The 13,734-nt window shown below is 35.6% G+C and overlaps 1 protein-coding gene across 1 annotated transcript; it reads right to left on the bottom strand.

The window, feature by feature from the left end:
• Positions 1–4,473: 4,473 nt before the first annotated feature.
• LOC132277149 (derlin-1-like) lies at positions 4,474–12,066 on the bottom strand. The gene is made up of 7 exons (XM_059778900.1): positions 11,847–12,066; positions 10,095–10,230; positions 6,652–6,725; positions 6,233–6,326; positions 5,745–5,873; positions 5,453–5,613; positions 4,474–4,883 (listed from the first exon to the last, which is right to left on the bottom strand). Exons 1-7 carry the CDS (start codon positions 11,861–11,863, stop codon positions 4,730–4,732), a joined length of 765 nt encoding a protein of 254 aa, XP_059634883.1. The 5' UTR covers positions 11,864–12,066; the 3' UTR covers positions 4,474–4,729.
• Positions 12,067–13,734: the final 1,668 nt, after the last annotated feature.

The raw sequence follows: 13,734 nt of genomic DNA, 5'->3' as shown, positions 1-13,734 counted from the left end.
AATAGGACTTAGATGCTACCGAAACATCCCTGCATAACTCCTAATAGCATCTGAAAACACCAAATTTTGAAACCCGTAGCCAAAACCATCACTGAAAAGGCAAAGAACTGAAACCTATTGAAGGAGCCGGCTCCACACAAAGTGGAGCCGCCTCCACTACCAAGTAGAGCCGGCTCTACTACCAAGTAGAGCCTGCTCCACTTTTTAATTGAGCCTGCTCTACTTGAAATAGAACAGGCTCCTTCCCCTGTGCGTCGTTTTTCCAATCCCGGCGGTGTCCGGCTGTGTTGATCCTCCAAACCAAATTTCTTGCTGATTAAAATTAAGTCCTGGGGTGTTCAAAAGTTAATTAACTTCCTTGATTAATAATCACACTCAGTGGGAACAAGAATTAAATAGAATAATTTAAAAACGCTTAACATGTACCTAAAAGAAAACATTCTGTTCAACTTCTTCTCCAACTCCGGCAACTTTGTTCCTCCAACCCACGTTTCCTATGGATTAAAACTAAGTCCCAAAGGGCTCTAAAGTTGTTTAAGTTCATTACTTGTTAATCAAATTCAATTAAAACAAGAACAAGCACAAACAGTTTCATCACGAACGGAAAATACATACAAGAACCCATATTGTTTGAAACAAATAATTACAACCAAATTAATTTAGCTTTATTTCTTCCTGGAACTGAATTAGAGATGCAAAGAACACAGGCCAAAGAGATAGAGTTAGTAATAAAACTTGCCTGTAAGATTCGGTTCAAAAATCTCAACGTCTTTCTTCTAAGTTTTCCGGCGAACTACCTTCTCCCAACTCACCTGATACTTCTGCCTCCAATACGTGTGGTTAGGGTTCTAAACCCTTGGCAGTCTTATACAGATATATATATAGGCCAACTAAACCTAGGTGCAATTAAACCGTAATCCTATTACTAGACAGAAAAAAAAATAAGTCGGCTAAATACGTGGTTTTCCTAAACTGATAAAACTCTAATTTAATAAATAAAACATTTAACTTAATTCAAATAAATACTAACTAACATAAACAACCAATTTAAAATAAAACAATTTAAAATAAAACAAATAATCAATTTAAGCAATTAAAGCAAAACAAAAATTTAACTAAATAACAATTTAAATAAAAAAAACAAACACAACAACTACAAATAACCAACTAAATAAACTAAAAACACAATTAAACATTTAAATAAATTCCAGAACTATCCTTTTAAAATTAGGGGTATTACACTATTTTACCCTTTATTATTAAATTTGTTATTTGTTATTAAATTATTTTTTATTATATTTTATCTTATTTAAATATTAATTATACCATTTACCTTCATTTTATAATTAGTATCAATGGATTATAAAAATGAAAAAAAATGAATAAATTTGTAGCTATCATTTTCTAAAATGATTAACTTATTACAATAAAACTTAGGGATAATTTCAGTGACACCCCCACTAATTTGGCCAAATATCAGTTTAAAATATCTTTCGAAAATAACTATCACTCACGTTACAAACGTTTGTTCCGTTTTTCACTCACACCCCAAAAGTTAGTTTGCAGGCATGTCAGAACACTTTTACATATAAAAAGACATTTTTACTCTTTGACTTTGGTTTGACCCTTGACTTTGGTCTACCCTCATTTTTTTAATTTATTTTTTTACAAAATATCAGTATTAAAAGACAATATGGCCCCTTAAAAATTTGTAAATCTACAAATTATGTTATATACGCTGTTATCGGAATATGCCATTGTCCGGCTTCGCCTGATCTCGATTCCTCCCGCTGATCGGTACATATATATATATATATATATATATGTCCTATATACACACACAGACACACACACACACACACACATATATATATATATATTCCTATATATACACACAGAGACATATATATATATATATACACACACACACACATATAAGCACAACACCACCACCAATCGCCGTCGATCGCCGTAAAGAAGACCTCCAACACGCCTCGACTGCTCTCCTCAAGAAGATGTTGATCGGCGCGTGTGGCGCAATTCTAGCGATGGGGTGCTGAGCTTGTATTTGCCATGGTTTGATGGTGTCGGCTGTGAAGAAGGCGGCGGTGAGCTTGCGGCGGTGCTCGGAACATTGATGGCAGTGTACTCGGCCGGTGGAGATGGCTAGTTCGGGACGGCATTGAATCAGCGACTAAAAAAGTCGCGATTCCGGTGATGGGCCGTGATTGGGTTTGATGGCGACCGGCGGGATTTAACGGCTGCGAGCTTAGCTTTGGATGATGGTGGCCGACGGTGGAGAGGATGGTTGTGGATTGGCTGGTCCTCACCGAATAGTTTACTCATCGTCGCCGTTGTCCGGTCCCTTCTCTTCGCCGTCGCTGGAATTGGAAGTGGAAGGTCACAGATCGCCGCCGTGGTTTTGTGTGGCTTGGTTAATTTGTGATCAATTTTGTGGTTTTATTAGTGGATCTGCGTGTTTGGTGCAAAACCTCTAATTCATCTTCATTTCTTTCTCTCTCTATCACACACACCAATATGAAAACAGAATAATCAATTATAGTGTTTGGGGACTGGATTGGAGGCACTTCTAATCAAAATTTTGTTTTGGTTATTCCAAATTTGGAAAATATATCATTTTCTCTGACACAACAAAAATGGGTTTGGGTTATGCAACCATAGTCGCCGGCGGCACCACCACCACCACCCCCATCATCGCCGATCACCAACCACCAACCACCAATCTTTCTTTACACTTTCCCTTTCTCTTATGCAACACTCAACTTTTGGAACCACCACCCACCACCACCACGATGGCCAACAGCACCATCTACCCATTCATTCATTGTCAGGGGTATAATTGTCTTTTAACTAATCTGATATTTTGAAATATATGTTATTAAAAAAATAGGGGCAAAGTTGTCTTTTCACATGTTTTTAACTGAGACTGTGACGGAAAAGCGAAAATGGACCTAAGTGATAGTTATTTTCGAAAGATATTTTAGACTGATATTTGGCCAAACTTCAGGGGGTGTCAGTGAAATTATTCCTAAAACTTATTATACACTTTAAAAGAATTTAGTATAAAAAAATATCTTCTTTTTCAAACATTATTCATGAAAAATTAATTATTTACGTAAATAAAAAATATCTTCTTTTTAATGCAATATATTCATGAAAATTAAGAATTACTTAAATTGTTTCAAAATTTTCTATTTAAGATTTTTATTTAAATGATTAATTAAAAAAATTAAAGACAAACTTATGCAAATTTAATGGAGAATATTTCATCAAATTAGTATGAATATTTTTCATAATTTATTTTAACAAGAAAAATATATCAAGTGTAATTCAATAAGAAAGGGTATTATGGTCATTTAATGAAAAATAAGTAAGACAATAGGGCATTTTGCAACAAAATGTGATAGTTTAGAGGGTTTTATGCACAAAACATAGTTCATAAGGGTTATTTACAAATTTAGACATAATTCAGGGGAATTTTTTGCACTTTACCCTATTATTTATTGTAATAGGAAAATCATTACTCATTATGACAAATAATTCATTTGTTACTCAGAGAAAAGAAAATATGACAAATAATTCAATCCCAAGTCGTAAACCGTAAAACTAAACAAACCAGACAAATATGTTATTGTAATGTTTCACATTCCAGTAAAAGCTCCTCAATATATAGAAGGGTAAAAAAAGTAAGGATTGTGGAAACAATTAATTAAAAAAATTAAAGACAAACACCAACAGGCCTATGGCCTAGCGATATAAAGTTCCTACTTTCCAAAGGGAGGTTAGGGTTCGAACCTCAGTGGAGACAGTGTGTGTGAATACCCAATTAGGAAAAAAAAGAAGAAGACAAACTTATACAAATTTAATGGAGAATATTTCATCAAATTAGTATGAATATTTTTCATAATTTATTTTATCAAGAAAAATATATCAAGTGTAATTCAATAAGAAAGAGTATTATGATCATTTAATGAAAAATAAGTAAGACAATGAGACATTTTACATTTTACATCTAAATGTGATAATTTAGGATTTTTTATGCACAAAGTATAGTTCAGGATGGCTATTTGCAAATTTAGACATAATTCAGGAAATTTTTTTGCACTTTAACCTGTTTATTTATTGTAATAGGAAAATCATTACTCATTATTATTGGTGTAGCGTGAGAATTGACATTTGTTACTCAGAGAAGAAAATATGACAAATAATTCATTCCCAAGTGGTAAAACCGTAAAACTAAACAAACCAGACGAATATGTTATTGTAATGTTTCACATTCCAGTAAAAGCTCTTCAATGTATAGAAGGGTAAAAAAAAGTAAGGATTGTGGTAGTTTACAGGCTAAGTCATCTAGTCGTGCTAAGCCCCAGTTCATACTAAAAAGTTCCACCAGAGGCCTAAGTCACTTCCAAGCTGTGATTCCAATCTATCACATACATTGAAAAGGAAAAGAAAAAAAAAAAAAATGAAAAAATTGCATGAAAATGTGAACACATCCATCTACAGTATCTCGACAAAAGTATACATCAGTTATTCGTGTGTAGCCCATGGAAAAAGAAATTTCTGTCAGTGTAACCATTAGTGAGATCTCTCCTGCTAGGTCATCGTCCAAGAGTTCCTTTGTTAGTGGTGTTGACTGGAAAACATGCTCAGAAATTTGTAGTAACAAAATGTTCCATTCTTGTAACAGCATGATTAAAGAGCAGCATCATCCGCTAAGTCGATAAGACCTCCCTCTGAAAGCGACGCCAGTTGCCCCTTCAGGCTGGGTACTCCCTCTGAAAGCCACGCCAGTCGTCCTTTCAGGCTGGGCATGACTATTTGTTGGAGCTCCAATTGTCAACCTTGAAACTAATTTATGCCTATGAAGTAGCAGTTAAGAAAATTGGTCGAAACAATTACTTTACTGAAATCATCAGTTACAGATGAATTGCGTACTTTCAAGAAATGTTTATATGTAAGTGTGTGCCGTGTGAGTGTGTGTAAAGATAAATGGAAAGATGAATGAAAATAATCAAATCATGTAAGACCTGCATAGACGCCAATTTCTGCAGCAGCATGTGCGAGGAGAAGATTAAAAATACGAAAGAGAAAGTAGGACCACAATTCCATGTTCCAAATGAAACAAGGACTCCTACCGACTACCGAGTGACATAGACCATGGGGAAGTACTTTCAAATGAAAGGTGATCCTCCAGTGAACTGACTGACCCCAAACCTGACCTAATTAGGATTCAAAGCTTAAACACTCAATTGTAACAATCTCCCAGCGCAGCAGCTAAAGGCGAGCAGAGAGCAAAATGAGATGTTTGTGGGGAGTGTGTGTGTGTGTGTGTGTAAGAGAGAGAGCAATGCATCCTAAGCACAGAAGGTAAACATACTCTAAGCAGCTATATACCCTTTTCATAACGAGGAACCAAGCAAAAGGATACACCCACATTGGAGTCTTTAACATGTTCTTTCCACCAGCAAGAGGGTGCAATACAGTTAAGAAGTAATACAGATGTCCTGCTATGATTCCCAACAAATCTGGCAGAAGAGGTGAACCAAAAATAACATCCAAAGCAAGCATAGCCCATGGCAAATAAAAAGCCTGCATTAGAAAATATGCCATGTAGTGTGAAACAATCATTGGGAAACAAAGAGCCAGAGCTCATAAAGGTGTAGCAAGCCAGTTAAATCTAATTTATGACTTTTTGAAAACAAACAATTGAAATAACATACCTTAAGGGTCACAAGGCCATATATGTTGATATTGGCATTTGGGAATTCTCTACTCCAGACATAGAGAAGCATGAAAACCAGTGATATCCCTAAGAAGGGGGACCATAACAAGGGGATAGCAGATAATACCTACACATGCAAGTGAAGATAAAAACAAAAGACAGATGTTAACACTTGCATTTGATTATGCAGTCAAACGACGTGTGAGTAGCACGTTTCCATATTGAGAAACACTGGACAGGCTCAAGCTCAACATAAGCTAAATTATATATTAAAAGAAGATTTGCCAGAAATGGGGAAAAAAGAAAAGGTGAAAGCAAGATAAACTTCTCCAATGCTAGATGAATAACTATTGGAAAGTCCTCACATCCATATGAGCTTCAGCTGCTATACTACAAAATGCATTTTCCGTTACTCTCTTGAACAAATAAGATCACTCAGGAGCAACATACTACAAAGCTGAAGAACAAAAAGATGAACTCACGCACCAATAATGACAGGGCTCCAAATATCACCATCCATAAGAAATCTGCCGTACGCCTTTCAAATGGACCATTTTCCAGTTGGACTCCATATCTTGCTCTGTAACATCAAGAAGCAATAACTTAAGAGTGTTAGTGCATTAAAAACTTAATTTCTTGTTGCAGTTCACAACTGATCCCATAGTTTCTGCAATGGGCAAACAAGTGAGAGACGCAGGTTTGGTTTAACAGCAGCCACTTTGTACAAAAATAATCTGAAATGTTAGGTTTCTCTTCGGTCTTTTTCTTCCAACACTCTACTCCATATGTGTGGCACCAAAACTACGTAATGGCCATTTTTGAAAGCATGGAGTGTGTCATACACAGTTTGACTGAACATATTGGTGGGATTGATCGGAAGTTTATAAGTTATAACAAAGACTTACATCATTAACAGTCGAATCCCAAAATTGATAGAGAATTTGCCAAGGAAAAAGAAGTTTGTTATCAGCCTCCACACCTAAAAATGAACGAGAAGTTACCAAAAAGATCTAAAGTTAAATGAAAAGAAAGTAGCATGTTGAGAAATGCCAAAAAATAAACAAGAAAAATAATAGTAATAAAATAAAAAAAATTAAGGATTAAACTCAAAGACCAAACTTCTAAGGCAGCGTCTATAAAATCATTTTCCAATCAGGTTCTGCATATCACACGCACACAAACACACACACACAGAGGAAAAGAGAGATATTGATGTTTAAAATGTATAATTTTTATCGGATATATTCCTAATGGCCTGCAGAAGAACCAAAAAAAAAAAAAAGAAAAAAAAAAGAAAAGAAAGAAAGAACAAAGGAAGCTTAGGTTATGGATACAACAAAATTAACATAATTTCCAGATTTACGAGGTTCATCTAATATCGGAAGTAGAGGATTGTCTAGAACTGAAAACCTCTAGGAAAGTGTGACTCATTATCAGGAGTAAGTATAGAATGGGTAGAAAATTGAAAGGCAATCATTTTAAAATTATTTTATTTTTTATTTTCGTAAAGAAGAATCAACCACCTGCTAGCCACTTTGGACTCTTGGATGATTTGCAAACTCCGAATGCAAGTAATCGCCCGCAAACCATATGCATCATTCAAACACAGGCCTAACCTTTGGTGAGACTCGAACTAGTGACCTATTGTGAGGGACTCCAAAGGCCTTACCAGCCGAGTTGCCCGTGCTGTCTAAAGGCCATCATTTGCCTTAGAAAAACTGTTTGGGTAATGAAGCAACAGTTTTTCGTTAGTCTACTTATTTTTCTAATTTCAATATAATATGCTTCTAGCTAAAACGAAATTGGGATGTCTAGAAATCACATCAAGTCATTAGACCGGGGGTAAGAATCATCTTGATCCTCCAAGAAATTCTAAGCGTCATGAATGACAGCACGTCTCAGGGAGTGAAAATGTCAAAAGCAAAAACTGGCTCAAATGATTAGAATGTATTATAAATGCTTCTCCTTTTTGGCCACGACCGATGGCAGAAAAGGTTTATTTAGCAAGTAATGGAACATTCAAGATTTAGGTCAAGTTCAATCATCTTTTATCAGAAAAATCCCATCACCAACTGCCCTTCTATACATAAAATCTACAAACTGCATTGAGAAATAACAGGATTGACAGGAATCGGTTGAATTGTAGGCTTTGTAGCAGCACCTCCTACAAGTAACAGGGCTGGATTACAAAGGTAGTGGTTTAACCACATCGTTCCTACAATGTACACCCTTCCTTGCACTGGTAAAGCATTCAGGAGAGGAGAAAATAAAAATGAGGAGCTACTCCTTAGATGTGTTCACATCCATTATTATAATGGAAGGCATTAAATTAAGATTTTTTTTTTTTTTTTTAATAAAAAAATCTTAGATTATTGTCATCAAATTTAGAATGAATATTGATGATGCAAGATTCCGTCTCGACGTTGAAACCTACAGGGCAGAGAAAATGTGATCGGAAAGGCACTGGTGCGGTACCGGTCCAAGAGTCTTTGACAGCTAAGTTAGTACAAGACTAGGAAGATGAATGGACTCTGTTAGGGATTTTTTGTTGTACCTTTGGAATTGGCTGACCCCACTTTTTATAGGGCAAATTGTAGTATTTAACAACGGAATTAATTTCCATTTTCTAGTTCAATACGGATTGAAGAACTTATCTTTATCCACATCGCTTCATTAATTGTAGCTTATCCAACTTCTTGGCTTTCGTATCTGTTAGAGTCTGTGCTAGATTGTAGAGACTGTATCATCAGTCGACCGCCATTCTCATGTTTGGATCTCAAACTAAGAGAATGTAAGTTGGTTTGGTTCCCTGAAAGGAAAGTATAATAATCGTAAAAAAATATAAGCAATACTCCCTTTTTGAAGTAATATTAATAATATTATTTTATATATTTATATTATATTCATTTTTATCTTATATAGTAATCATTAGCACATACATATGCACAATGATGTAATACATCACCAAAAGACAAAGAATGCGGGGTAGAGAATGCCCTTTCTTGTGGAGAAGAGCGTCGGCCCTCCACAGACTCTAGGAAAGAAAATTTCAACTTCAATTGTCAAAGGTAGGTCTTGTATTGTGGCCATATGTACCGAATAAAGCAGGGGACCCCCTTGTCAAAGGTAGGTCTTGTATTGTGGCCACATGTTTGTGGTTTGCTTGTCTTCTGTTGATTTGTCAAAGCGGGGCCCCCTCTTGCGATAGATTAATTTCCACAAGACAAGAGGCTGCAAGCAAGAGTCTCCCTTGCTCTCAAGAGGTAAGGACCCCCTTGGCTTACGAGGAGTAGGCAACTAGAGGCGTGGGCCTCGTATTCTCAATTTCAAATTGCAAGAGCCCATTTTCCAATGGTTACTTTTATAACCGTTGCAGTAGACTAAACTCTTCCCTGTCTATTTAAGTCGCACTAGAGAGTGCCTGGCTATTTCAACCAGTGCAAAACTACCTCTTTTCTTTCCTATCGCTTTATTTTACCACTTACACTCCTTCCTTGTCCCCCATGGCTTCTTCAACCCACCCCTACGGGGAGGTCGTTGAGCGCCATCCTTCCACCGGCAAGGTGTGTCCCATTAAACCGCAACACGCAGCTTCGCGTTTAGGCGCCAGTGACCTTGGCCAACTAAAGTTGAAATTTTCTTTCCCGGAGTTTGTGGAGGTCCGATTCGCTTCTCCACACGAAAGGGCATTATCTGCCCCGCATTCTGTCTTTTGGTAATATATGTATATGCTAGTGATTACTATATAAGATAAAAATGAATATAATGTAAATATATAAAATAATATTATTAATATTAAGTCAAAAAGGGAGTATTGCTTATATTTCTTTACGATTATTCTACTAGCCTTTCAGGGAACCAAACCAACTTACATTCTCTTAGTTTGAGATCCAAACATGAGAATGGGGGACAACTGATGATACGGTCTCTACAATCTAATACGGACTCTAACAGACACAGAAGCCAAGAAGTCGGATAAGCTACAATTAATGAAGCAATGTGGATAAAGATAAGTTCTTTAATCTGTATTGAACTAGAAAAGGGAAATTAATTCCCTTATTAAATACTACAACCTGCCCTATAAAAAGGGGGTCAGCCAATTCCAAAGCTACGACAAAAAATCCCTAACAGAGTACATTCATCTTCCTGGTCTTATACTAACTCGACCGGCGGAGACTTTTGGGCCGGTACCGCACCGGTGCCTTTCCGATTACGTTTTCTCTTCCCTGCAGGTTACAACGTCTTTCTCGATCGAGACGGAATCTTGCATCATCAAATATAATATTGGATATAAAAGTAATCATCTTGAAAGTCAATTAAGGTTCATAATGGACAATGAAGTCCATACCTGAAAACGTGAGAATACTAGCTCATATATCAATGCAATATGTGCAGGTTGATATAGCCCAATTTGATATGCAGTCGTGGCCAACAAACAGAGGGTCCCATACGCTTTGCTTATAGGTGGAAGCGAATTATAGAATCTGAGCAAAGAGAACTATAAAGGTAAGGATGCTGAACAGAAGTCAAGAAGATGGTCATAAATGCTTTTCTATAATACAAACTATATATTAATAAATTATAGTAAATAAAAATTAGAGTCAGCATTGAGCCCCTACTTACAAAGGGATGAAATATTTAAACAGCTAACTCTTAGGTCCAATTTTAAATAATAAAATTATGAAGGCAAGACTTCCGGAGCCATAACTTTCAATATAAAACAGCTATTTAGTTCTACCTCTTATAATGAAAGTTCGGGGATTTAAGTCCGCTAGGGACAAAAGTGGGTGTTTGAGTTACTTTCCATAGTAAAAAAGTATAATCATATCATATGGGTCTTAGAGTTTATCTTTTAAGAGAAATATGCATGGGAGTGTGTTCGAATTCTCATCTTGACACTCTCTCTATATGTGTGTGTGCGTGTGCACGTGTGTTTATTTATACATACAATGCCATACACAAGTCTAAGTTTATAAATTATAGTGGCAATTCTTGCACTCCTCATGCATGAGTGGAATGCACAAAGCCACAAACTAAATCTAATAAGGCTAGAATTGCTAGTGGACTCTTCAAAAGTAGCGAAGTACCCGTATCGGACACATATCCCTCGGACATGGGTATGAGATATGTGTTCGACACTTTTGGTTGGACATGTACTTAAAAGGCATATTCAATCATTCAATTATATTATATTATTACTTTAAAATGAGTTAAATGCCTATATTGAACATTATATTAGATAAAAACATTACTTTACTCTAGAAAATAAAATAAAATAAAATAATTAATAAAATGAATATTTAGCCGTGTCCGTGTATCCTTCTATTTGGAAATTTGACACGTCCGACGCATGGACACATACCCGTATTCGACACCCGTACCCGAGTCCATTTAACATAGCATCTTGACACTCTCTATATGTGTGTGTGCGTGTTTATTTGCACATACAATGCCATACACAAGTCTAAGTTTATAAATTATAGCGGCAATTCTTGCACTCCTCATGCATGAGTGGAATGCACAAAGGCACAAACTAAATCTAATAAGGCTTGAATTGCCCGTGCATGGGTTTCAATTTTGTTAAGAGTTCAATAAGAATTCTATAAGATGAGCCATTGTGAAAGATAACCCCATACAAGGCAGAATATCCCTAAATTAAGCACCCCAATAAGTGAATTTCCGAGGATCACATTTAGGTCACACCCCTTTTAATTTAATTAGAAAAGCATAAACTAGCTAATTTTACTCAGATTTATGTCCCCATCAGCAGGTCAAATGCCAAAAAACCAATCATGCAAAGGAAGAACGGAATGAACATCAAAAACCAAACAAATGAAGCACAAATTATCACAAAGAAACTTCATCTCAATGCGTTAGAACCGTATGATACAGTACTTCGAGATCATACATTATTAATAAATGATTACAGTATAAATACAGATAAATTTATGAATGCATATACATAGTTATATACAGACATAGATATATGAATATTAAACAGAAGAGAAATATAGATTAACAGATAAATCTATTGGTGCATATACATGCACAAATATGTATGTATATTAACCATAAGAGAAATATAAATTAAAGTACTTACTGTGCAGGTGAAGACATTGTCGATCCAAAAGCTCAGTTCAACGAATACCCAGTTCAAGATCTGTACATTCTAATCGTCTGGTTTTGAAGAACAATTACTTAACCAGAAAGCAAACATTTATATGATATACATGAAAGAGTCCTATAAAACGGAAGAGAAGATTGGTCGTTTACACCGAATCTCACGAGTCTCCAGAAGCTTCGTCATACCCCGAACCCCCTCATCCTCGCACGTGCGTGACGGTATCAGAATAAACCTGTGTACTTACCTTCTAGTTGGGCCTTGAGTCATGGGCTCTTCCAATTACTTGGTTGGACTAATATCCATGTTTTAGTTTTCCTGCACTGTGGGCCGGTGGAAACATGGGCTTAGCTCTTTCAAAAGGTCATTTTCTGTGTGCTTGAAAGAATCAAGGCAATGCGCAGGGGTGCTCCAAGTATGATATCTTATCACGCTCTAATTATAAATAAATACATAGACAAGAATGCATAGTTTCTAGATGTTAAAAATTCTTTTTTTTTTTTTTTAATTTTTTTATATTTTATTTTAATGAATCTTTAAATTTTGAATTGTGTTATCAAACTAGTTGACTTGTGCTAATTTTCTCATGATCTCATGGCCACCTCTGCTAGAAATTATTAAATGGCTTGATTCGAACAGTCACAAGTCACCACACAAGAAAGAAATTAAATAAAATTAACATATTTGCTTGCGTGACCACTTAATAATTTGTCTCCAAAATGACTTTGCACGAGAGTTTTGCTTGTGTACCATTTTTCTTATTTATTCTCTCCTTAGCTATTCAAATATGAAAGTTTCAATTGCAAGAACTATCATCAAGATAATTATAGTATATATTATGGGGAAACTAGTTATTTTCATGATAAGATGCAGCTAATTGATAATAATTCAGCGTGCTGTGGTGGTGGTTAACCAAAATGATCATAAACCATGCTCAACTACCATCACTTTAATTTGCTTTGTTTGCATTAAAATCAGAGCTATTGATTAATGGTGATGATTAGTACTGTTATAACTAGATGGTGATGGTGGGGACTGATCAAAAGGGAAGGTGGTAGAGGTCCACCCCAACCCAAGTGGAATTAATAAGATGATACACCACTCATAATATATATACACAAACATCTTAAATGGCCTGTCCCCTTACCCAGCTCCATGCTTCTATCATTCTGATACAGCTTGTCTGTATCATCCACATGTATTGAATGGCCAACATGAAGAAGAAAATAGCTACCCTAACACCACTTTAATTTGTAGCCCACGGCAAACCCAACCCCACTGGTCCCCGCCTTATAGGCATGTAGCGACACAAATGGTTGTGACAATTTTGGTTTCACAGAAAAGGTACAAATATTTTTTACATTACAAATATTTTATATATGCTCTTAATTTGTAACGTTAACAGGGATGTTATAGGGAGTTAGTGGGGTTAGAGAAAGGAGATTTGAATCGAGAAATATAAGGTGAAGGCCCTTAAGGCATGATTTTTTATTATTCGAACAACACGTTACATTTGATATTACATATCTGGTATGTGAATCTAAATGACTAAAATATATATATGATGGTAATTATGATATATATATACATATATAACATGGTAAATATGATATTAAAGAAAGTTGGGTCACAAAGAATGAACAGGTCCTCTTTTATTTATACTAATTTTTCATGATTTATTATTTATTTATTTGGTAAGTAAGAAAGTTAAGAAACTAAGAACACACCACCGAACTCAATTCACACATTCATTATGCCCCATACAGCATTGAAGCTTCAATCTCCCACATGAAAAGATGAGGGCATACCATTTTCATTTATATAATTTTCGCTACAACCTTTTTTATAAAGATATTAGGTCTAGTTT

This window comes from Cornus florida, unplaced genomic scaffold (genome assembly GCF_030987335.1).
Source record: "Cornus florida cultivar Cherokee Brave unplaced genomic scaffold, ASM3098733v1 CherokeeBrave_3.0.0_Hap2_Chr10, whole genome shotgun sequence".
Classification (NCBI taxonomy): domain Eukaryota; kingdom Viridiplantae; phylum Streptophyta; class Magnoliopsida; order Cornales; family Cornaceae; genus Cornus; species Cornus florida.
Note: the sequence above shows the minus strand (reverse complement) of the source record. Positions and strands in the feature narration are given on the sequence as shown.